Source organism: Lynx canadensis, chromosome A2 (genome assembly GCF_007474595.2).
Source record: "Lynx canadensis isolate LIC74 chromosome A2, mLynCan4.pri.v2, whole genome shotgun sequence".
In the NCBI taxonomy this organism is placed as follows: domain Eukaryota; kingdom Metazoa; phylum Chordata; class Mammalia; order Carnivora; family Felidae; genus Lynx; species Lynx canadensis.
In genome coordinates, this window is record NC_044304.2 from 31581641 (window position 1) to 31608532 (window position 26892).

The 26892-nt window shown below is 44.1% G+C and overlaps 1 protein-coding gene across 2 annotated transcripts in view; it reads right to left on the reverse strand.

The window, feature by feature from the left end:
• PRICKLE2 (prickle planar cell polarity protein 2) overlaps positions 1–26892 on the reverse strand; it is a 160959-nt gene that overhangs the window by 51341 nt on the left and 82726 nt on the right. For both annotated transcript variants that reach the window (XM_030307171.1, XM_030307170.1), the window contains exons 3-5: positions 7969–8082; positions 4916–5053; positions 666–869 (exon numbers count right to left, since the gene is read on the reverse strand). In XM_030307171.1, coding sequence (XP_030163031.1) covers positions 666–869; positions 4916–5053; positions 7969–8082 — 456 coding nt within the window. The remainder of the gene's footprint in view (positions 1–665; positions 870–4915; positions 5054–7968; positions 8083–26892) is intronic.

Sequence of the window (26892 nt, forward strand, 5' to 3'; positions counted from 1 at the left end):
AAGAACGAAAGAGAAAGAAAAACTTTTTATAGGAATATAGGCAATAGAAGCTCCAAACTTCTGAAGCCAAAGCACATCTCCTATTCTTGCAGCTTACAGATCATACTGCCATGTGCTCCCGGTGGGAGAAAACACCAGGCACGGGCTTTGTACTCCAGGGTGCTTTGTGACCTGGGGTAGCACATTCAAGTACCTCCCAGAGCGTGGGGCAGAGCTCTCCACAGGAAATATGCCTCCGCCTCCTGAATCCTCATCGGAGCTCTGCTCAATCATGGGAAAGCGAAATAGTGCCATCAAATGTCTCCCTTCTCAAACCAGTTTGTCCCACTGAAGCTTTAGGAATCAGAACGTCAGGGCCACACCATTACCGAAATCTAACGCTGCACAATGCCTTTCTTTAACAGTTCAGAACTGACCCAGTAGCAGGGACTCCCCTCAGCTACAGAAGCTGCTTTCCTACCTGGATGCCCAGGGGATGGCCACTTTCAGGCATGCTAGCAACCAGGGATGGGGGTGGGGCTTGCTTCTTGCAAGGTTAATAGAAGAAGGTGGAGGGGTCTAGGGTTTTCTTCTGTGCGGGGCGGGGCGTTGGGGGTGGGATGTTGCCTAAGGCACAACTGAGGGGCGACAGGCAGGGCTTGAGCCCCCATGCGGCGTGCTCTGACCTCATCGCAGGCTGCGCAGCGCGGCTTCAGGCACTCGGCGTGGTGCCTGCCACAGTAGATCTTCCCATCCTGGTAAAAGTAGATCAAATCCACCAGCAGCTCGTTGCAGACGGTGCATATGAAGCACGGCGGGTGCCAGCAAACCCCGTGGCCGGCGCGCGATGCAAACACGGCGATGTCCCCGCCATTAATCTGGCCTCCGCACTGTGAGGCAATCAGACACGTCAGCACAAACACCAGCCCCGTCTCTCAGGGCTGCACGTAACGGTAAGAGACCACCACCACCACCTAGAGCGGGTCACCGTGCACTGATTTTCAACCCGGTGACTGTGCTCCTTGTGTCACATATGTGGCAGGGCGGTCTTTGCTCTCCCTCCCCTCCACTCCCTGCTCTCCTTCCCTGCAAGGAAGGCGAAGATGAAGCGACTGAGAAAATAAGGAGTCACAAGGTGGGAAAGGAGGACAAACTCTTTTAGCATAACAACCACACAGGAGCTCTACAAGCAGGAGGCCAAGTGACATGTGGTGAAGGCGTCCTTATCTTTGAGATGCTCCAAACTCTATGTGGAGGCACAGGGGAGTTTAACACCAGCAGGAACAGGCGGCAGGGGGTGGGGGGCTGAAGAGGGGGGCTGTAACATGGGAGAGGGGGTGGGTTCATAAAAGCATGCCCCCCTTTATTTCTCCAAAGGCCTTTGAGGCAGGCTTTTAGCCTGTTTTCTCTAACTTCTTTTTGACTTAGTCTTGACTGACAAGGCACCACTTTTTTTTTTATTATTTAAAAAAAAATTTTTTTTAATGTTTTTATTTATTTTTGAGACAGAGAGAGACAGAGCATGAGCAGGGGAGGGGCAGAGAAAGAGGGAGACACAGAATCTGAAGCGGGCTCCAGGCTCTGAGCTATCCACACAAAGCCTGACGTGGGCCTCGAACTCAAAGACTGTGAGATCATGACTTGAGCCGAAGTTGGACGCTTAACCGACTGAGCCACCCAGGTGCCCCAACAAGGCACCACTTCTAAGGCCAGACTATGGAAAGGGCTTCTTGTCTCCCCTTCCCCTATCTTCTTACTCATGTTCCAAAGTTCCTTCCCTTACGCGGAAAAGAACGAGGCAACAACCCTGACAACCCACACGTGATGGCTGAGGTCGGGGCTTTGAAGCAGGAGTCAAGTGTGAGGAGGTAGGTCCAGGGAGAGGTTCTCTGCTGACGATGGTGATGGCCATGAGGTTCACACCTGAGGGTCTAGTTGGATGGCCCCACATGAGTGGCTGAGCTCCAGTCACCATGTCTAAAGAATAGAAAAGCTGCCTCTAAACCTTTCCCACACCGTGGCCCTGGCCATCATATAGGTTGAAACGTTTCACAGAAAATGAAGTAAAGGTCTTGTGGAACAGTTTCTGGGAGCTCATTGGTGGAAGTGACTAGACCAAAGGAAGACGTTTTGTTACAAAAGGTACTGTCCGTGCTTTTCTAACATTGGTAGACCTGGGATAAGCATAGTGATAAAAGACAAATGGAAGCACATTAAAATTTTTAAGAGTGTATTTGAGCACATATGATTGAAATTGGGTGCCTTAATCAAACTTGAAGTGGCTAAGAGGGCTCCGCCTACCTGGGACTAGGAGGGAGGTTCTCCAGAGAAGACAGGGATGCAAAGCAAGGAAATTATTTGATTGGCTGTAGCTTAAGTGGTTGCTTTATTTGAGAAAGCCTAGTTACCTATTGATGATTGGTTGGTTTTAAGGGTCATCTTCTCAATACTAAGGCAATGTCTTTGGCTTAGGCTTTGGTTTGCTTAGGTAGGCTACAAAGGTATTAGAGACACCTCAGTGTAATGGCTTTGTTTAATTGCTTTAACAGTACGGAATCTCACGTAATCATCACCTTAATTCCACCACGTAGGCATCTGTCATCTACAGTTTGCAGATGACAAATGGAGGAAAAACAACATGGTCAGGGTCATCTGGCAGGAACATGAGTCAATCTTGTCCTTCTGCCTCCATGCCCTTGTCACTATCTTATACTACTTTTGACACCTGCCCATGAAATGTCCAACCTTTTCTTTCTCCTTAGAAGAGCCCAGCTGGGCTGGTTCCAGCAGGCTGGTCTCAGAGCAGCCAAATTCTGGATCTGAGGACACTGAATCGCACATCTTATTTTTTTTTTTTTTAAGTTTTATTTATTTATTTTGAGAGAGAGAGAGAGTGAGGTGGGGATGGGCAGAGAGAAAGCAGACTCTGTGCTGACAGCAGAGAGAGCCCAAAGCAGGGCTTGAACTCACAAACCATGGGCACATGACCTAAGCCAAAGTTGGACTCTTAACTGACTCAGCCGCTCAGGTGCCCCTGAATCTCACATCTTAACCAGTGACCACCCCCATATCAAGGGGAAAGACTCCATTGCCAAGTCTCTGGGCCTGTGGCTCCCCTATTAAGGAGCTCCTGTATTTCACCCACGTGAACCTTCTCACACCGCCCCTCCGAAATCTAAAAAGGGCAGTCAAACGGCACCCACTCCCCTCAGGCAGTATCTTGCTTTCTCTTCACTGATCCAGCTCATGTATCTTCAGCACCTGAAAGGTTTCCTTAAGAGCTTGAGGAGGCAGAGGAGGCTTTTCAAAGAGCACCAGAGCCAAAGAGCAGTGCCGAAAGCGATGATCAGCACCAGAAGGCTCTATGGCCAAGAGGAGGGGCAGGGAGAACACAGGTGGGCTGCACGTCCACCTTTCTTTGTTTAAAACCCTCCACCACCATGCCCTGAGCACGCTACAGGAGATGAAGAGAACACACGAACCCAGACTCTTCAACTCAGTGAGGTCCCAGGGAGCATTCAGGGGGACTGCATGCATGTTGCTGAAGAACCCTCAAACCCAAGGAGATGGCCATTCACCACCCCCTTTAAACGGTCCTGGGATGAACCCATGGTCCAAATTCCTTTTTCTAAAGGGCTCATTTTAAAATAGAAATCCATGGGGTGTCTGGGTGGCTCAGTCGGTTAAGCGTCCGACTTCAGCTCAGGTCATGATCCCACGGTTCATGAGTTCGAGCCCCGCGTCGGGCTCTGGGCTGACAGCTCAGAGCCTGGAGCCTGCTTCGGATTCTGTGTCTCCCTTTCTCTCTGCTCTCCCCTGCTCACGCTCTCTCTCTCTCAAAAATAAAATAAACATTAAAAATAAATTAAAAAAATAAAATAGAAATCCATCATGTCTTTCCTTTGCTTAAATCCTTCAAATGACTCCCCATCTCCTTCCAATGGCTTATACCACTGGCCCTCCATGAACTCACTTCACCTGCTACTTCTCTCCCTTTGCTCCCTCTGCCATGCCACAATGGCCAACTCTGCTGTTCCTTGAGCACAACAGAAATGATCCTGCCAAGGGGCACCTGGGTGGCTCAGTTGTTTGAGCGTTTGGCGACTCTTGGTTTCGGCTCAGGTCATGATCTCGCAGTTTCGTGAGCTTAAGCCCTGTGTTGGGCTCTGTGCTGATGGCATGAAGCCTGCTTGGGATTCTCGGTCTCCCTCTTTCTCTCTGCCCCTCCCCCACTCGTGCTGTCTCTCTCTCTCAAAATACATAAACATTAAAAAAAAAAAAAAAAAAAAAAAGAGGGGCGCCTGGGTGGCGCAGTCGGTTAAGCGTCCGACTTCAGCCAGGTCACGATCTCGCGGTCCGTGAGTTCGAGCCCCGCGTCGGGCTCTGGGCTGATGGCTCAGGGCCTGGAGCCTGCTTCTAATTCTGTGTCTCCCTCTCTCTCTGTCCCTCCCCTGTTCATGCTCTGTCTCTCTCTGTCTCAAAAATAAATAAACGTTAAAAAAAATTAAAAAAAAAAAAGAAAAAAAAGAAATGCCTCAAAGCCTGTGAGATGCCTGTTCCCTCCACCCACTGAGATCTGCAGTACCCCCTCCCGCAGTTCCTGGGAACCTCTGCTCAGAAACCGCCTTCTAAGAGGCGCCTTGAGCAGCCACTTTTCTGAAAATCGCAACCTCCTCAGACTCGCAGTGTTTGGAGCCTCCTTTCCCGCTGTGTTTTTTCCTCTCTTCTTTATTTTATTGTTTGACTTCTTCCCCTAGAACCGAACCCCACACAAGGGCAAAATCAAGCTCTCAAGTCTTTTGTTTGCTGCTGTATCCCTGAGAGCTAGACCTGCGCAGGACGCACAGTAGGCACTCAATAAAAGAACTGTTGAACAAACAAACACGTGCAAGGAGGTCAGAGCCATCCCTCCTCCCTCCCTGGAATCCAGGCTCACCTGCTCACAAATAGCTCCTGTCATCGTGACTGGGAAGGGTCTGACATTCCCTCGGCCCAAGTTTTCCCGTTTCCTCTGGTTGCTGAAGAGCTTTAGCTCCCTCTTCTCTTCCTCATCCAGGGAGTTGCAATATCGAACCTGAACAGACACAGAGAGCGGCAGAGTGGATGTCGCCCTTGCTCCATGGGATTTCTGAAGCCCATGCCCCAGAGTTTTCTTCGGTAAACACGCTCCCATTCCGTTGTACTGCTCTGGTCTGCACGGTCCCACCAGCAGGCTCGGGGCTGTTTAAAGGGAGTCTCTACCTAGGATGGCGGACAGCCAACACAGCTTACGAGAGGCGCCAAACTCCGGAGCCCACGTCATAAGCAGGCTAAAGGTTCTGGAACTGTTCCTCATCCCTACCGCCCTGCTCTAAGCCACACTAAGGTTCACATCATGCGGGATAGCTCTGATGCTGGTCAAAATCGGGGACGTTTTCCTTCTTTAAAAATGAGGTGGCTCTTCAAATGGATGGCAGGGTCCAGATATGTTCACCTCCACGTGCCCACGTGAGTGATCCTCGACACCAACGGACGGCTCCATGGTAGCAAGCCAGAGCAGCTCTCAACTTCTGTTCTCCCATCTTATTTTGCCAAAACGGACAACCAAAGCCTTGAGGCTAAGGAGTTGGACCAGAGGTATGGTTGCTGCTTCATGGAAGTCCCTGCATGTTTATCCGTGTACAGGAGGGAAAAGGGCTGCCCACTGGGCTATGGCTAACACATCGACTTGCATAAGATATTTTCCTTCTCATTAAATACAAAAACTCGGAGAAGTAAGCAAGGGACACTCGGAGACACTCAAATCCAGCACTCCCCAGGCTCTCCCCTTACGAACTCACACAATGGGAATTCTGCCGTAGTCCTGAACTATTATTTACTTAATGCTGGTTTTAAAACGGACTCACTTTTTAAAAACTTGAATACATTTAAAAAATTACAGTATATTATGACTATAAGTCGCAAGTCCGTATCACCTACCAAAATCAGATGGTAACCATAAAACTAAACAGTGTAAGAATGAAACCATGTTGCTGGATTCTAGCCACTTCTGCTTGTGGGAGACCCTAAAGCAGAGATTCTTAACGTGTAACCACGTTACAAGTGGTTACTTGGTTACTCACAGGTAAGGACTGGCACGAGTTGGAGAGGTGTGAGGAAACTGACAGTCCAGAATGAAATTCCCCGGTGCTTATGCAACCGCTCGATCACGAGGAGTGGAGCACACTTTAAGTGGGAGGGATTCTCTCCTTACATGGTTCACTTTTCGTTCACTGCCATGTCTGTGTGTCACCTAAAGTTGTGTGTCTGCCACACTTTGGGCAACATGGATCCAATCCCGCCTCCCTGTCTGACTTTTGAGAAATGTGAACATCAAGAAAGGTAGGTGAGATGCTCAGATGGTTTGTGATACAAGGGTTAGAGGGAAACTTCTGAACCAGGACAGTCGCATCCCAACTGGAAAACCAGTGCCTCTGTACGTATCTCAACTGTTTCATCGGGGCATATGACAGAATGATCAAACATTGATTTGAGAATCACTCTTTGTCCTCCAAAGGGCCATGTCAAATGGGCGAAATCTGCCCACGGGCTCATGAGTAAGGAAATCTCACCAACAGGAAGAAGGAATTTGAATGGCCTCTTTTCATGAAACCACAGTTAACTGTAAATGGAATAAATCATTAACAGCACAGAACAGAGAACCTTGCTCTATCAAGTAAAAAAGAGTTTAAAAAAAAAAAAAAGTCCTCATGTGGATGTCCCTGAGGACACTGCCGTGACCCGAACAGCCCAGAATATACGGTGACACAGCTGACATTTTATGGATGTGCTTTTAAAGAAAGGCACACCCTCTCCTGCTTGTAAAAACCCGCATTTTCACTTCCAAATTAGTTAGCTGGGCATCGGGTTACAGTGCTCGCTCTCAGCTTTAAAAGAGGAAACACTGTTTGTATTTGTTTTATGAAGTCCAAATGAGCAGCAGGAAACTGGCTCTCTTTCTAGGGACGTGCTTCAATTTTTTAAGCTTTTGCTTCACTTACTCAAATTTATTTTTCAGGCGTCTGAATTATCCCATTTGATCTGAATATGGCAATATAAATAATAAAATAGTACCTACTCCTTTCCCTGGAGATCCGGCTTGTGGGTGGGAGCCGTCGGTAGAAAGCTGGGGTCCACCCAGTTCTCTTAAGGGGTTATTTCTCCTTTCAATTTAAATTTATGTTTTTGTTTCGCATGCAATCAGAGTTAGGTGGACAAGTCCATTCTAGAAGAGGACTGTTTTTAAAAACCAGATACTTAAAAATTAATTTCTAGTTTATAAACCTAAACCCCTCAAGCAGGATGATCTTTTAAAGACGCATTCACGTATTTCCCTTTATGGGCCATCTGACTTCAGAGATAAGAAATGCCTGCTTACAGTGCCTACTGTCTTGGTCCAGAAAAAAAAAAACCTACGGCCTGCAAGCCATTCTTCCACGTGTATAAACGGTGACCCGGCAAGATGGCCTTTAAACGACAAAAACACAGACGTTCGAGAGCTGCAGATCTGGACATGTGACTTCTAAGGCAGCATAATGTGGAAAACTTGCACACTCGTTTAACATGAAATGATGCTGAAAATTCCAGAGAATCACAGGGTTTTTTCAGGGCTTGAACTGGCCCAGGGAACTGCAATCAGCTAAGGGACTCTGGCAACTAGCTCATTCTTCTTCACTGAAAACCTGGACTTGAGCTTTTAACTTTTAAGGCTCCCTGGTTACCCCAAACTAGCTAGCAGCACCAGGCAGAGAGGCAAGTCCAGTCCATAATGAGATCTGCCTTTCGAGAATTCTCTCCAGAAAGTGTCGGGCAGTTTCTCTTGGCCCTAATTAAGGAAGCTAAAGCCTAAAACGAATGCACCGGAGTTTTTCTTTGGAGAGCTCACGGATCACAGCATTCTGATTATGAAGAAGGTGACAGTTCACAGAAGCTTCCACGCACAGTCTTCCTAAGGCCCCGCTAGCCCCTTACCTCATTGTCATGTGGCGGCAGCTGGTGTAATAGCTGCTTGATCCGAAGTTTCTCTCCAGGACTGTTGACATAAGGAACCTTCTCTTCTGGGAGACAGCTGTAGTACTGGTGAACCTGAGGGATGGAGAGCACAGGGATCACTTGACATGCCCATTACTCAAACCACCTGCCCATTCCCACTCCCCGGGAGGGTCATTCCTGCAGCGGGACACCGTCTACTCTTCTACTCCCCCTTCTCTCCACCCTTCCGAGACTCAACGGCATATGCGTTTCTCACTGCAAGCAGACGGACTCATCCTTGAAGAGGCAGTGGGGCAAATCACCCCTCCTGGGGTTTTCCCTCTCTTGCAGGGGGGGAAACAAAGCCATCATGCTTTCTAGAAGAAGAGAATTCGGCAAATAGGCTGGTAGGGCTTTGTCGTCAGGCTCCCCCCGCCAAGAGAGAGAGAGAGCAACTTTACCATTTTCTCTGTGAGTCTCCGGCATGCTCTGTGCCTCCCTAGCCAAAGGGATGTGTCAGTGCCTGCCTCACACTCGAGCCAGAGCCAGACTCTGGCACTGGGTGAGCTGCTGGGTCCCTCAGCCTCCACCTACATGAAAAGCCCTCTAGGTTTTGAGCTCTTTGTAAGGGCAGGTAGCAGCTCACATCTGTCGGAACACAGAGTCACTAAATCTGGGATACTGAGTATGTAATTAAACATTGTCATTAACATGAGTATTTTTGCACATCCTAGAATGCTCCTCTTTAAAACTGTTAGGACATATTCTTGCACTTTTTGAGGCTCATTCAACTCTAACAAAGACTTGAGAAAGCACCTAGATTTGCCTGGGGAAAACAAAACAGACATTCTACTATCCAGCTGTATGCAAAGCTAGGGTAAGAAAAAATCGGCCAAAACGGAAGGTATGTTATTATATAGGAGAAGCCAAAAACAAAACAAAAAAAACCTCACAAGCTCAGATGACATCATGGAAAATTCTTTTCAACTATCTCTTAGCATCACTACCAGCTCTTGCAAAACAAGGTATTCATTCAACAAGACAGAGAAGACAGAAGACTTGTGGCTCTGAATTCATCATATTTGTTCCACTTCACAAACTTGGTCTAATTCCTTTGAGTTCAGGGAGCCCTGGATGTGAACATTTGTTTTGGGAATGCTGGGGCAAAGAGTTAAAAATCTCTGTCTACTTTGATCTCCAGAAACTAAACCATAACTGTTAAAGTGTGAGGGGTGGGGGTGGGTGGAAATAAGGCTTTGCAGGGACAAGGTCTCACCAAAATGCGAAAGCCACCCTTATTTTCATAAAAAATGGTTGTAACCATTCACCATCATGTGTGGCTACCACAGTCTTCAGCAAACCTCAAAGTCAACCATATAGACTGCTCGTCACAGACTAGGTGGTTTCTCAAGACAGGGCCCTGCAATACCTCGCCAGAGGGACTTGGCGGGAAGCCACGTCCTGGATGAGAAGGAAGGGCTCTGGGTTTTGAAAGCAGCCCACAGGTTATCAGCATTCTCTCGGAGAAGAAATGAAAGCCTAGATCACGAGTTAGTTTGGGATTAGAAGCTGGCCACGGGCCCATCAGAGACTGGCACGCCATTTTGCGCTCAGAGGAATCCGGGCATCATACACTATAGCAGGTAAGTGCAGGCAGAAAACAGAGCACTGTGTCTTAGGGAATGGGCCTTACCTCCCACGCCGAGAGACTGCTTGGAGCAAAACCTTGCCTCAGTATCCCTCTGACATTTTCACAACTCCTACCCTAGTGACAGAACCTTAGGATAGATGCTAATAAGAAAGGAATCACTGCAGACGCTTGATAACAGTCCAATTTGAGCTTGATGGAGCCTCTCCTTTCTCAGATACGCCTCTTCACTGCCCAGAGCACAGGTATCGCTGAGAGCCCCTGTGACTGCGACACCTTGAGCCAAGCCTTTGCTGATACTGTCCAGGGCTGACCCCAGTTGGGACCTTCTCTGCCTCTTCTGCAGCTTGGCCAGGTAGACCAGAACCCCCACGCATGGCTCTGTCACTTTCCATCTCCGTGCTCCTGAGTGAGCTCCATAACCTCTAAGAATCCTCATCATAGGACCACGGCAATTAAATGAGGCGAAGGCTGGGTACCTGGCCCTCAAAACAATAAATAACATGAATGCACAGTGGTGAGTCTATTATCCAGCCCGCGTGCTCCAAAGGGAACAATCCGGATTTTCCTGGCCTCTCTTTTCCATTTTGAGAGATACAGCAACGCTGTCAGCTTGCAGAGCGAGACCACACCCCGAGGCCCCCACCCATCTTAGTCTAAGAAAGAAGGCTACAAGGGAGAAAGATGATATTTAAGCTGGTCTGATTTCAGAGGGGAAAAAAAAGTGCAAATTACTGTAATGATGTGCTGTTGTCTCGAGAAACCCAGTGGTGTAGGAGGGCCTCATGAGGAAATGGAACCTGTACCTGGAAGGTGTCTGGTGAGGGATTCTCATCTCTCTATGCCCAGTGTCCTCTGATCTCTGCCCTAGTCTTCTTCCCTTCTGCCTGTTGGCTTCTCAAAGTTTAAGGTTTCCCATAGCACCCGAATTTACACCACCTCACTTCAGATCCATCCTAGAATGACTCACTTTGCTCAATTTCGAAATCGCCAGAGAAGGACCCTGCTTACCCCATCTTGTGCCAGGTCTACACCTGCAGACTGGAATGGAGAAGTTCCACCCTGTTTTAAGACTGGAGATAAAGGAGTCCCAACACGACAGGGCTGGGCAGAAGCAGAGGCGGCCATGACTGGAGAACTCCAGAGACAGTTAGCTAAATAAATACCTTGACGTGCTGACGTCCATCCTAAAGACTTAGAATTCCAAAGTCAACAGAGGCAGTGACTACTCTTAAGAACATAGCTCCATCTTCCCTGGCTGGGCATCTTGTGTTGTCGTTTAGGTTTCAAGCCCACTGATCACCATTGCTGAAAATGTGTCCTTTCCACCAGCATTCAGTAACTCCATGAATACAGGATGCACGAACAATAGTTTCTCAGAAGGCAGTCAACCATTTGGTGGACGACTTAAAAACTTTCCTAGTGAAATGCACCATTATTAAACCAAGTCAGCTAATGAGTTCATTGGTAAATTAACAACCTTCCAAAGCATCCCCATGTCACACGGTAGGCACTCTGGCTTGCTCTGAGGAAGGGGAATGAGTTGGTCCTTCAACCCCTTCCAGTGGTCCTGCCACTGCTTGGCTGGTTGTCCCCTCCTGGTATTCAAGGGCTGGCCTTTGCAAGCTCTTCCTCGAGCAAAGGGACGGGAATGATGGAGAAACTCCTCTCTTCAATTCCCACTCTGTCTCTGGCTGAACACAGAACTGCTGCATTGGAGTTTCCCCTGGCATCCTCCAAAATAAAACTACCGGGTAGCCCAAAGCAAACACTAAGCAAACCAACGGTAGGGGGAAATATTTAGTATACTTTCTGGCAGTACAAAAATGAAATCCGATACCACCCCTGAAAATACTGCAGACTGCTCATTTTCATCCAACCATGTTTCCCTAGTCAATTTTCACGAGTAAATAATCAAGTCCAATAGAATTTTGCCAAGGATGACCATTTCCAAGCTATCACCTGGTATGGTGATAACGTTTTCCTCCTGTGTATCTGGAGCATCACTCTCCGAAAGCAGGACTATGGAATGTGCTAGAAACTTTGTTCCATTTACTCATCGCTCAGGTAGGGGTGCCCTGTGCTACTGCCCTGGGTTGAGGTGTATGAGGTACACTTCCCCCAAATAAAAGCATTTTGAACACAATCAGCTGGCCCGTGACAAAGAAATTGCTGAAGGCCTTTGTTTAAGGTGTCACTCCCAGCAGTGAGGTTTGGCAATAATTTCAGTGTCTATCAAGATGGATTGTAAGAGCTTTAGTCAGTGTGCAAATAAAATCTACAAAGCAAGGCCTCACCCAGTTTGAAAGACTGGGTTTGTTAGAAGCAACTGCACATTTCACAGCATTTCTGCCTGGGCAGAGACGGAAGGCAGGGAGTCAAATGACTCCCCGTTGGAAAGAAAAGTGTGCTAATTAAAGAAAGACAAAGCGTGCAAAGTGCTTAATTTAGAGCAGTGGTTCTCAAATTTTAGCTGGCATCAGAACCACCTGGAAGGCTTATTAAAACACACATTTCTAATTCCGCAGGACTGGGGTGGGGCCCGATGGTTTCCATTTGTATATAACCCCTCCTTATGGGATGCCCCTGCTGGTGGGCCTGGGAAAATATTTTGAGAGTTTTAGAGTCATGCAACTGTTCTCCCTCAACGGCCAACCCCATGAGGCTGCCAGGTAAATGTTAATATTCCTCTGCTCTCCAGGACATCCAGGAGGCTCAGAAGACGGGAAGGAACTTGTTCAGTATCACCTAATTTTGCAGGCGTCTCTTACTATACCCACATACATATATGCTTAAGAAGGGGGATACCACCAGCTCTGGCAAGGATGAGAAATTCTAAGGGCAAAGCGCTCCTATTTTGGGGCAGGTCATTTTCCATATCAAAAGCATCCATGTTTTTGTTTGTTTGTTTGTTTGTTTTAAGAATGGGAACCCAACAAAGAAGTGAGATATTCTTGGTTGATCTCAGATTCAACTGTCCTTTACCATCTCAATGAAGGAAAGGATCAGTGAATATATTTATGTATTTAGTGGCTCTGATGGGCAAAGTGTTGTTGCATACAATATCTCATGGACCCTCCCCACACCCTGGAGGTTGGTACATTGTATTCACTAGACTGAGCAAAAAGTGGAAAAGTGGAAAAGTCATTTTTGGACTTGGCTTCCTCATCCTCTCCCTTTTTTTTTTTTTTTTTTTTTTGTGGATTCTTGGCCTTCTTTATCAAGGAAAAAAGACAGTGGCAGATGGATGGAAAGGAACAGAAAAAAACCCAGATATAGTAGATTCCCAGTATGTATGACTGACCACATATATGATGAACACATTTTCCTTTCGTGTTCTTCATAAGATAACCAAAACATGGTCCAAAATGAACAGGCAGTAGTTAAAAAATGATGTACCCCAAATTAAACTGTCTTTCCACAACCCCATGGAATGATGGTATAAGGGAGTATGGCAGAGATGGCTGTCTACCCATATCCATTTTCCTTTTCTTCCTTAATAAGAATGCCAAAATTTTACTTAAAGCATCAATATGCCCAACACAGAATAATATTTTTGCAACTCCCTAGTAACTATGAATGGGCACGCAAATAAATTCTGGCCAATGACACATAGCATGTGACTCCTAGGAGAATTCTTTCAAAGGAGGCCAAGCAGTTGGCAAAAGCCTTTTTGGCCTATTCCCCCTTCTTATGGTTTCCTGTCTGGAATGTAACAACAATGGCTACAGCTCCAGCAGCCATTTTGTACCATGAAGTTCTTTATTATACCACGGAACACCATAACAGCTCTGGATTGCCTATCTCTGAACTTATTTTATCAATGAGAGAAATAAATGACTTCTTTACTTGCAGTCTCAGTTACTAGGAACGGACGGCAATTTCTAAATGATACAGCACTGGTTCTCAGAGTTAGCGTACTGCAGAATCACGGGAAGCCTTCATTCAACATTATCCCCATTTTTATTCTTCTGGGACTGAAAAAAAAAAAAAAGCCCAGAATTCTTAATAAACACCTGACACCACATCAGGAGATACACCAGCTTAAGAGGAAGGCAGATGTGACTCCACAAGGTGAAGGCAAAATCTCCTGACGTGTAATCTCTGATGTGGGCTGACATACTTGAAAGGCTTTATGAAAGCCCATCTTAACCCAGAGACTAACTGGAAGATTGGACCTTATTTCATATTTTCCCTTTCCTGCAGTTTGAGAAGCTTGGAACCTCAGTTAATCTACCTCAATTCAGGGAGGCAATATCTAGAAAATGCCCGAGGTCTCAGAAGGCAGGTGCCACGGAGAAGGGAAAGATGTTGCTTGAATCTGCGGCACGTGGAGATTTTTATGAAAAGTGCACGCGAGTTCTGAAATGGAGACCTGGAGAACAACTGGGGAGCATCACAGCTATAAGCAAGCGGTGATGGGCTGCTTTTAAGGGCCATTTGTTCACTGTGCCCCCACTTGCCAGAATTTCATTACCCAAGCAAGAGGAGAAAAGTGGTGTTGAGTGGCATCTAAGAGGTAAAATTGTACCAAGTTTGGCTCCTCTCCTTTTCTCTTAGAGACCCACATTATAATTTTAATTGGTTGACTCAGGAAGTAATGTAGGAAATAACAGTCTAATATCTAATGCCTACACAGTACCTCCATCATGCTTCAAGTCCCATAGGATTAGGATCAAAAATCAGGAATTAAAGCTCATTTGAGGCATTTTCAAAGAAGGGTATTTCAAAGACTGCCCCCCTTTTTTTCTTCTCCCAATGAGACGAAACATAAAATCACGTCTGATGTAGGTTCAAACATATCCGGAATCCAGTCGCTTTCCCCCACCCCTATAGGACCGTCCAGCCACAACTAAGCGCTCACTCGAATTGCTGCCATGGCTGCTTCTGGACTCTGGCTTTCACCTTTGCTCCTCTGCAGGTGATTCTCTATTCAGCAGCAAGAATAACCCTATCTGAGCATTAACCAGGTCATGTCAGTGTCCTTCTCAAAACGTTTCATGACTTCCCATTCCTCTCTGATTCAAAGCCAGAGTCTTCACTATAAAGATTATGATCACGCCTCCTTAACACTGGCTGATCATATTGCTTACTATATTCCTGGGGTCCAGTTCCACTCCCAATGGCCTCCTTGATAGTCCTCTCACCTCAGGGCCTTTGCACTAGCTATTCCCTTTGCCACGAACATTCTTCCCCCTAGATATTTATGTGACGCCCATCCGCACTTCCTCCAGTCTTTGCTCAAAGGTCACCTCATCAGAGAGGTCTTCCCGATCAGAGAGGACTACCCTAATAAATCAGCACCCCCACCTCTTAGTCTCGAGACTAGGGCTTCTCGACTGGGGCTAATGTTGACCCCCAGGGGTTATTTAGCAATGTCTGGAGACTTTTATGGCTGTCCCAACTGGAGTGTGTGTGCGTGTGCCAACGTGGCAGGCTAGTGGCACACGGCTGGAGGGCGGGGATGCTACTAAAACTCCTACAGTACAAAAGAGGGCCTCCACGGCGAAGAATAATCTGGACTGAAGTGTCAGTAGTGCTGAAAGTGGTAAACCCTTAACTTGCTTTTCTTCAGAGAACTTACCATTTGCTGAGGCATACTTTACTAGTTCATTTTCTCTCTCTTCCCTCTAGAACGCGAATACCCGGGATTTGGTTCACGATACACCCCCAGAGGAGTATCTTGTACCTAGCAGGTACTCAGCACCTGTTTGCTGAGGGAATGCACGCTGTACATCCTCCTGCCTTTCCAGTTTATCGAAGGACTGGGAGAGACATGGAGCAAGAGAACACACAGGTGAGGTTTCCGGAGGGGCCCCGAGTAAAACTCTTAGAGCTTCCCTTTCACCCCATCAAAGCACTTCCTTAGTTCCTGATGATTCCTGGGGTGGGGGGATGGGGAAGAGGCTAAAAGGAAGAATGGAATAACTGCCAAGGTACTGTTTCTTTAAGAGGAAGGGGCCAAACCAACACCCATTTGCATGTGAAGTCAGAGATTTTCTTTCAAGCTGAATCGACTTTGTTCAAATTAAAGAAAATAATCACATTACGTCCTCCAGCAGCTCCTATAATCCCAAGTCACATGACTTGTTCTGCTTCTAGGCCTGCTAGCTCCACACACTCGCTCTCTTCCCAAACCTTTAAGCTCTTAAAATCTTTTACTTACAGTATTAAACTTCACTGTTTAGTTAGAAAATACTTTTCATTTAGTTTGGAGCATTACCTGACAGTTACTTTATCCTGTCTTAAAGAAGAGGCCCCAGAAATGAAAGACCCTGGGGTTTAAACACGTCCCCTTTAAACTGCAACTACATAAAGACTCCCCTACCCCAGTTTTACCAAAACATTCTTTGAAGAATGTCTACACATTTGCATACAGGCTAAAAATTCCCCAACAGTTGCTTACTTATTTTTTTGGTAACAGTTTCAATATTGCCTTTAGACAAAATATACCCATACATATGTAAGGAAAAAGCAGGACGGTAGTTTCCTATAGTGCTTGTTTGGGTCCTGCAGTCACACTGTTTGGGTCTAAATACCGGATTGAACACTCCCCATCTGTACAGAGTTGGGCAAGTCATCTGTAAAATGGGGACGATAATATTTACCTTAATGTATTGCAATGAGGCTCAGATGATATAATGCGACTAGTACAGAGGCAAGGCACAGGGAAGGCTCTATTTCTTAGCTTTGAAGCAACTGAATGCATAAGTGATAGATGTCTGTGTTATGTTGTGGACTGAATCGTGTCTCCCCCTCCCACCCCCACACCACTCATATGGTAAACCCCTTAACCGCCAATGTGATTGTATTTGGCGGCAGAGACTTTAAAGAGATGATTCCAATTAATTGAGGTCAGAGTGTGGGGCTGTCATCAGAAAGAACCGATGCCCTTATAAGAAGAGGAGGAGACATCCAGAATGTACATGCACAGAGAAAAGGCCATGCGAAGACATACCCAGAAGGCAGTCATCTGGAGGCCAAGAAGAGAGGTCTCACCAGAAACCAACCCTGCCGGGACCTTGATCTTGGATTTCCTGCCTCCAAGACTGTCCAGGAATAATGTCTGCTGTTTAAGCCACCCAGTCCGTGGTATTCTATTATGGAAGCCCCAGCAGAGTAGACAAGACAGTCTACTATATGCAAGGAACTGTTCAGAGCTTTTGCGGAAAGGACACGTATACAAATAAGAAACTCCCCCTGGATGAATGAAGTTATATACGAGTTACAAGAAAAGTATGTAAGTAACCATAAAGCAAAGTCAAAATAATGCCAGAGCCATCAGAGGCAGACGAAAACACTACTGTCAAAGAACAAGAAATCAAATCCATAAATGTGTACCCCTGCCAATTTCCATGGTGGAAACAATGCTGGGGTGGATGATTTTGAGCTACCTGTAGGGCTGGGAAGAGATGCACAGCAGTATAACAGATAAAATAAACCCAAAAGCACAGATAATGGTGAAACACAGGAAAGTAATTATGAAGTGATAAGTTCTCAGCATCTATTAGCTTTGTTTTTAATATAAGTTTATACAATTAAGTTTTAAAAATGGCCCAATTTGGGGCACGTGTGTGGCTCGGTTGGTTAAGTGTCTGACTCTTGATTTCAGCTTAGGTCATGATCTCTCAGTTTGTGAGATCGAGCCCTACATTAGGCTCTGCACTGACAACACAGAGCCTGCTTGGGATTCTGTCTCTCCCTTTCCCCTGCTCTCCCTCTTTCTCAAAATATATAAGTAAACTTAAAAAAAAAATAGAAAAATACAATTAAAAAAGAGATTTTATTTTATTTTATTTTTTAATTTTTTTTTTAACGTTTATTTATTTTTGAGACAGAGAGAGACAGAGCACGAACGGGGGAGGGGCAGAGAGAGGGAGACACAGAACCGGAAGCAGGCTCCAGGCTCTGAGCCATCAGCCCAGAGCCCCACGCGGGGCTCGAACTCACGGACGGTGAGATCGTGACCTGAGCTGAAGTCAGGCGCTTAACTGACTAAGCCACCCAGGCGCCCCAAAAAAGATATTTTAAAAAATGGCTGGATTTAACAATCAGCTTATAGAATTCCTGAGAACTGACCAACTAGATCTTGTGAGGTCAGCCACTTCTATCATACCACTGTCAGAAACTTACGTTGTCAGTTTCTTTGGCAAACTCTCTTTAAAAAGGTAAACACAGTAGACGGCCTGTAAACACCATGCTAGCTCTTTGATGGTTCTGGCAAATAGCACATTGGGCCAAGTCATCTACCTTAGCTAATACATACTTCGAAACATTTATAATTCTCACTCTCTTAGTCCTTTCCACATTCCTTCCATGCATGTGCCAACATTTTTGCCCTCCCTTTGTATATCTTGTCTTTTGCTCCCTTCTTGTTTCCTTTAAAAAAGCTTTTTTTTTAAATGTTTATTTATTTTTGAGAGAGGGAGAGGCAGAGTGTGAACAGCGGAGGAGCAGAGAGATAGGGAGATGGAATCATAAGCAGGCTCCGGGCTCCGAGCTGTTAGCACAGAGCCCGACGCAGGGCTCGAACTCACAAGCCGCGAGATCATGACCTGAGCCGTAGTTGGATGCCCAACTGAGTGAGCCACCCAGGTGCCCCGGGAACCCATTTTAAAATACAGGTTGGTGATCTTTATTTGGAATCAGTTCATTTAAGGCAGTTTTATTTCTGCACATTAAATGATGGTTATGAGCCCACAAAAAAGTAGGAAAACTAAGGGGCTTCATATATATTACAAAACAAGTATTTCTGACCGCCATGGCTACCCTCAGCCCGAGTTACACTGCCCACTCCATTAAGTTTCAAATGTGTTATGGAAAGAATTGCAAGTATTTAGTCTTCCCCGTTCTGAGAGGCCAAAAGATCAGTGAAGGTTGGCCTGCAGGTTCAAGGTTAGATATGGTCATAAAACTCATGGTCAATACTATGCTATTTTAGAGAAAAAGATGGGGAAAAAAAAGGTTTGGTTAGGATGAGCTAGAATATGCCACTGTAACAAACCACAAAATATTACTGGCTCTGCACCACGGTCATTTTGTAATTAGAAAAACACTTTTCTTGGGGCCCCTGAATGGCGCAGTTGGTTAAGCGTCTGACTTCAGCTCAGGTCATGATCTCATGGTTTCTGAGTTCAGGCCCCACATCAGGCTCTGCGCTGATAATGTAGAGCCTGCTTGGGATTCTCTCGCTGTCTCTCCCTCTCTCTCTGCTCCTCCCCCTTTGGACTTTCTCTCTCAAGATAAATCAATAAACCTAAAAAATTTTTTTTCTTAATGCTTTTATTGTGGCAAAGCATATTTAAGATTTGCCATTTTAATTATCCTAAAGTGTGTAATTCAGTGGCATTAATCACAATCGCAATGTTGTACAGCCACCACAGTAATCTACTACCTCAATGTTTTCATCATACTCAACAGAAACTCTCTACCTTACATTAAGTGATAATTCCATTTTTCTCCCTTCTTCCAGCCTCTTATAACCTCTCAACTACTTTCTGCCTCTATGAATATACCCAGTATGGATAATTCATCTAAGGGCAATCATGCAATATTTTTCTTTTCTGGTTTATTTCACTTAGCATAATTTTTCCAAGGTTCTCTCATGTTGTAGATCTATTGGACACCATTACTTTTTATGGCTGAATACTATTCCACTGCATGAATAGACTGCATTTTGTTTATTGATTCAACTAGTGATAAAACTTGGGTTGTTTTCACCCTTCGACTATTGTGAATCACGCTTCAATGTAAAGTATTTGTTTGAATCTCTGCTTCCAGTTCTTTGGGTATATACCTAGGAGGGGAGTTGCTAGATCATATATTTCATTTCTGTGAGGACTTGTCAAACTGTTTTCCACACTGGCTGTAGTGTTTTCCATTTCCACCAGCAATGTACACGTACGAGGGCTCCCATTTCTTTACATCCTCACCAACACTTGTTATTTTCCATTTTCAAGAACTATAGCCATCCAGGGTACCTGCATAGCTCAGGTGGTTGAGTATTCAACTCTTGATTTTAACTCAGGTCATGACCTCATGGGTTCATGAGATTGAGCTCCAAGTTGGGTTCTGCACTGACAGCGTAGAGCCTGGTTGGGATTCTCTCTCTCCCTCTCTCTCTGCCCTCCCCCCCCCCACTCTCAGAATAAATAAATAAGCCTAAAAAAATTATAGCCATTCTAGTAGGTAGGAAATGGTATCTCCCTATGGTTTTGATTTGCATTTCCCTAATGACTAATGATGTTGAGCATCTTTTCAAGTGCTTATTGGCCATGTCTTTATCGCTTTTGGAAAAGTCTCTATATTCTAGTTCTTTGCCCATTTTTTAAATTGTTTTTGTTTCTGAGTTATAGAAGTTCTTTATACACTCTGTATATGAAACCCTTATCCATACCGCAGTTTAATTTCTCACTCACACTAATTCTCTGACATGAGTAGGCAGAGTCCCAGGTAACTGAGGCTCTGTATTAATATGTGCCCCACAATGATGGCAGCAGAGAAAACAAAAGCCTGGAGCTGAACACCGGCAATTAAATGCTTTTAATGGGGCACCTGGGTAGTTCAGTCGGTTCAGCGTCCGACTTTAGCTCAGGTCATGATCTCCCAGTCCGTTGAGTTCGAGCCCTGTGTTGGGTCTCTGTGCTGACAGCTCAGAGCCTGGAGTCTCCTTCAGATTCTGTGTCTCCCTCCCCTGCTCATGCTCTGTCTCTGTATCTCAAAAATGAATGCTAAAAAAAAATTTTAAATGCTTTTATCTGGATGTGAACTATGTGACTTCTGTGTACATTTCATTGGTTAAGGCAAGTCACATGGTTGTGCTTAATTTGCGTGGGCATAATTTGCATGTGCCTGGAAGAAACAGGAGTAAATCGTTTGTTAGCAACCCTACCACCCGATACAGCAGAGAAAGAATGGAATCATGTGTGAACAAGGTATTAGCTTTTGGAAAGGAAATCATGGTCAATTCTTGGTATTCACGGTAGTTAAATTCTATAAAGCAACAACACACTCTGAAGTAGTGAATAGTAAACCACTGTTTCTAGGGGAAATACAGGACTAGATTCCTGCCAGCTTCTGGTCACAACATTTTTATCAGTGGATCAATCTATGACCTTGTCTTAATGGTTTTAACTACGTATATATAGTTGATTCACTAACAGTGAATCCACAGTCGACAGCACTTCAACTTACGCTGAGTTGGGATCTATTATTATCTACGGCACATATATTCTCCATGAGACATCTCATAGGTGTTTTGCCTTCAGAAACATGAGACGGCACTCTAGCACTAAGCTTGAGGGGCATCTGATACAGCAACATCACCACGAAAAAGCACAAACGCAAAACAATTAGCACTAAACAGACGACAAAAGGCATACTTCTTCATTTTATGAGAGGTAAAACAAAAGGGAGAGTACTGCCTTGCTCAACCTCAACTGGCAAACATACATGCTGGGCGATTCCAATCTTTCGTCCCTCTACATGTGTCTCAGGGTAACTGCAAAAGTGCTGTGGGTATTGATTTTGGGGATAACAAATTCTGATGATGAGTAGGCAAATTTGCAAATACTCTGTGAATACTGAGGATCCAACGAGATTATAATCTATTTGACCTGTTCAGGAGTAAGGAGCTTTCGCCAGGATTCAAGTTTAGGTCTCATTTCCAAGCTCATTCTCTTTCCACTTCTCCCCACCGCCTTCATCAATTAGTCACAGGATTACACTCTGCCCTGAGTATTTGATGAATCAATGGCCAAGGTGGTCATAGTTCCCTCTTCAAGCTTCAGATTCCTGCTAAAGCCTTAAACATTGAACAGGCTAGAATGGCTGCTTAATCACGAAAATGACATGGATCCAATGGAATGTAAAGAAGGTGGAAATCAACCAAGTTACTTGGTAACGTGCATGCTTTGAAAATGTTCCATGGTAAGGATTGCATGAACTGATTCAGCTTGACAAAGTTTTATTTCTTTGAGGTCTATGCAACAGAAGTTAATGTGTTCAGGCTTATCCTCAACAAAGATCGCGTGGTCCTTGAAGCAACTGCTCCAATTCCTGAGAGTATATTCTTAAATTTTATTAGTTTATTATCATTTTATGTATTTATTTTGTGGTAAAACACATATAATATAAAACTTACCGCTCTAACCATTTTTAAATGGCATTAAATACTATGTTGGTAAACCATCACCACCATCTATCTCCAGAACTTTTTCATCTTTCTGAACTAAAATTCCATACCTATTAAATATTAACTCCCCAATTCCCGCTCCCACCACACAGTCATCATTCTCTTTTCCGTCTCTATGAACTTGACTACTTGAGGGTAATTTTTATTACATGTTGGGACCAAATGTTTTTCAGCAGTAACACTTCTCTGAAATTATGGTGAAAATCAGTGGGAAAAAAATGAGTCAGACAGTATATCTATACTTACACTTAAGTATTTTTATAACTGTTCTTCTGTTTTGAATAAGACAATTAAAGATTCCAAAGGAGACACTGGCCCCAGCCATCAGCATCTATAACAAACGAGCATGTGGGAACTCAGTTGTTCACAGAGAAGACCCATAAGATAAATCGCCAATGATAATCGGGCAAGTTATTTCTCCTGACTGTTGAGCCTCGGGGCATAACTTAACATTTCACAGATCATAGAATTGCCATGATATAGCACCTCTTCCTTACTCAAGGCAGTTTCCTGATCATTCTAGAAGAGGTACGAGAAGCATTCAAAAGTGTTAGCCAATAACTGCAAGAAAAGAGAACCCAATGTCAACGAGGCTCAGACCCAGAGAGTCAGTTCTGGAGGGAACTCTTCAACATCCTGACATTCCTGACCATCTGGCATAAAACAATGCTCATCCGCATGTGATCACAGTCTCTTGCAAACAACAGTGGATGTTGTTATGTGTTAGCCAACAACAGCATCCAGTTGTAGTAGTATCACGTAGCCTTGGTCTTCTGTGATGACTACGGTATTTTCCCTTGTTGCCTATACCATTCTTTACTCTTGTTTTAGTTTACTGAACACTCCTCTAAACCTTTTTTGGGAATCAGCAGAAAATGGATTAAAAGGGAAAGAAAAGCCTTAATTTTACTCATATATTTAAAAAGTACTTTTTAATGTTGATTTATTTTTGAGAGAGAGAGAGAGATAGGGTGCGAGCTGGGGAAGGGCAGAGAGAGAGACAGAATCCAAAGCTGGCTCCAGGCTCTGAGCTGTCAGCACAGAGCCTGATGAGGAGCTCGAACTCAGACCGTGAGATCATGACCTGAGTGCAAGTCGGACGCTCAACTGACTGAGCCATCCAGGCGCCCCTCATAGATATTTTAGAAAGCAAACCTATCAAAATGGGGAGTTTCCACGTCTGTTCTTATCTATATTAAGAAAAGGAAATAAGGATATAAACTAAACAGGAAATGATCTCAAAATTATTAATATTCATATGATTTTGTTTTTAAACTGTTTTACCGAGGCTTGGGCAAATACGAACTCAAGTGAGGAGGCTGAAACAGCATACGGAGATGCAGGCTATTCAAGATGGGAGAAAAAAAAAAGCTAAGAAATGCTACTAAAAGTACATCACCTAAATTCCCTGTCATAATCAGAAGGATGGAAACACCGATACTTGTTAAAAATGAATGACGTGTAAATACCGTGAGGCTGAAAGAAGCTCGTGGTACTTGAACAGCGGCAAGGGGTCCAGTGTGGTTGGATGTGAGGAAGTAGTTAGCCATCACTAGAGAAACAGGAACGTAGTCTATAGTTTTCCCAAAGTGAAGGAACATGAAGGAAGCTTCTACTCAAAAGTAGAAGAAAATAGAAAAAGGGAGAGGAAAAAAGATGGCAAACACAAACCAACAAAAAAGTGGTAGTAATGATTATCTAAGTGATCACAACAAATGTAAATATATTATATCCACGGATGAAAAGATTATCAGTTTAGAAGTAAAACACAATATCCATCATGTGCTGCTTACTGAAAACACACCCATGAGAAAAGGTTGAAATAAAGGAATGAAAAAGCATACTCTTGCTTGTTATTATTCACCCAAAGGAGGCTAGTGTGCAATGTTAATACTGTACAAACCAGAATTTAAGTGAATATAATTAGTAGTGAAAAAAGAAATTTTACGTGTGATTAACTGATCCTTGGTCACTTCAACATCATTAGTGGTACATTTGTCGATCACTTTGTAATAGCCACTGGTCCACTATTTATATTCTAGGACAATATTATTCATGCAGCATTCATAAGCTTTTTAAAAACCATACAAATGATTTTCGTGTTAAAGTAAATCAAATGCAAAAAACACTAAAAAGAGATGTTACAAAAACAATTAAAGGAAAAATCTAGAAAAATAAACTTGCAGGCACCCAAAATACAGCCACAAAACATATAAAGCAAAAACAGAAATTCAAGAATAAACAAACCCATAAATACAATGAGGGATTTTAAGATACCTCTCTCAGGCAATAGAAGACCAAAAGGCAAAAAAATTAGGAAGGCAACAGAGAATATCACATCAATAGTGATTATTGCTCACTATCACATTTTTTCCTAACAATTTAGAAACATTACCTTCCTTATTCTTACTTTATACTGGGAAGAAAATACTTAACATCCTTATTTTCTAAATGAGAAACAGAAGCTATAAGGTGCTAAGGAACTTGGTCAAGGTCACTTAGAGACCACTGTCTGAAACTGAAATTTTCTGATTCATAGTTCTTTCTGGACTTGAATGCCCCTGTTTCTATCTGCCTCCTCTACAGTCCTTAGGTATTTTCCCTGATGTTGTAGGGGGAAGACTGGTAAGGGAAATAAACTCTACTCCTTAAATTCTGGCTCCATGTGACAATGTGCAAAGTTATACACTTTCTCTCATGTCGCGTTCTTAAACATCAAACACAAGGTTCAGGTTCAATCATTTCTTTCTTTTTTTTTTGTAATGTTTGTTTATTTTTGACAAAGAGAGTGAGCATGAGCAGGGGAGAGGCAAAGAGCAAAGGAGACAGAATCTGAAGCAGGCTTCAGGCTCTGAGCTATCAGTGCAGCATCTGACATTGAGCTCAAACCCACAAACCATGAGATAATGACCTGAGCTGAAGTCAGATGCTTGACCGACTGAGCCACCCAGGCACCCTGAGGTTCAATAATATCTGTGGTCTTATTTCTATAGTTCTTGTGTCTGTCCACCCTCTCCCCCATTCTCTAGACTACCATTTCACGCCCCTATCAGACGGAGATCCCAGTTTTGTTATCTCAGATGGTTTTTTCCAGGTAAAGTGTATTCACACCAATTGGACTTCCTATCGGTAATTCTATTTAACGCTTCTTGAGATGCCAGGTGTTAGTTGCCCTCTAAGGCAGGAACCATTACAATCTCATTTTATAAATGAAGAAAAATGACTTCACCAAGGCAAAAAACCAAAAATCAAGAAACAAAAAAACAAAACACCTGCTCCAATGACAAATACAGCCAGGGAGTGGCAGATGTGCATCAGGTCCCAAGTGTGTCTGATACCATAGAGATGGCTTTCAATCCCTATGCTTGGGAAAGACTACCCACTGATCTTATTTCACCAGAATTGTTTCTTATGAAATATTCATCATCCAGATGAATTCTTGATGATCCACACAGCAATGGAATTCAGGAGAAGATGGATGCTTCATAACCATGAACAAACTCAAGGTCAAATTTATCTATATCGATTTGAACCTCTCCCTCAAACAGGAAGAGAGTTGCCAAGTGGTTCGCAAAATTAGTTGGTTGGTATTTCAGCTCTTATCCCTTCCCGCCTCCCTGTCCAAGGCTGTGATGCTTGCCATGATTTGTTAAATGTGAAAGAGGAAGGAGAAACTAGAAAAGGGCATTGGGTGTTCACAATCTTGACCATGAGAACTGGGGAAAAAACCCTCCCTCCTTTCCCTTACCACTTACTCAATGGAAACACCACCTCTTCTAACATTCTTTGGCAAGAGTCAAACAAGAGGTTTCCCAGAACCACAGGATTGCAGGGAAATAAGAAATAAAGTAATCAATGAGCTGAGCTAGTTAATGCTCACAGTCCTTTACAGGTTGGTGCTAGACTTTTCGGTACCTTTAGGGAAATTACAGATACCCTCCCAACTACAAATTAGAAAAAGCCCCCAATCTCTTGAGATAGAGTCCTGCCTTACGGCAAGGTGAGCTGCAAGGTGTCTTATGCTAAACAAGATGTGCTCCTCCTTTTGGGAGTCATCAGAGCCTAGGTGAATATCAGCCTCCAATCACCTCCTAGGCCGGGCACCTTTGTGCAGTGCACAAACTGTACAACTCTATGTGGCAGCCCTGATCTTCTCTCAAGCGAGAGCTTATGAATTTATGCATGCATTTCAGGAAATGCAGGTTTAGCAATTTCCCGAGTAATTAGCTTCTCTTAACAAGAGCTGATCACTGAGTTTCAATCAGTCTTTCTAGGCGCCATAGCAGTAACGACAACCACTGGTATTTACTGAGTACCAACTACATGTTAAGCACTGTCATAGAGAATTTACAGAGATGATGAAATGAGCCAGTTTGTGGAACTGAGTTTTCAGTGCCATCCATCTGGATGTTGACGAGTTTCTGTCCCAAATCTCCTTTTTATTGTGTATAATTAATACTAAGCAAATTCTTTCTGACAGTACTTGGCCAAAAGGCTCGCTTAATTTCTGAGGCAACCGTGGAACTCTAGGAAGACCTCAGCATTGGAATGAGATGCTTGCCTTCCTATCTGCTAAAGAGCAAGTCTGTTTGTTCATTCATCCACTAGTTCATTTGACTGAGGTATTTGAAATATAATAAGCTGCACATATTCATAAAACATAACTTGATAAAATTTGATATACATATACACATATATAGCAACAAAGCCATCATCAGCATGATCACAAGAGAGAAAAAAAAACCCTATTATCCTTGAAAGGCTCCTCTTCCCTTTTGCCTTTCCTCCTTCCCACTCTCCCCACCTCTCCTATCCCTAAATAACCATTGATCTGCTAGTGATTGAATTTTCGAGAGTTTCATATAAATGGAATCGAGTGTGTAACTTTTTGGTCTGATTTCTTTCACTGAGAATAAAGATTTTTAGATTCATTCATGTTGTTGCATGTGTCAAAAGTCCATTCCTTTTTATTGCAGAATAGTATTCTACTGTACGAATACAACACAATTTATCCATTGGTCCATTAATGGACATGTGGTTTGTTTCCAATTTTTGCCTATTCAAAAGAAAGCGAAAAGCAGCC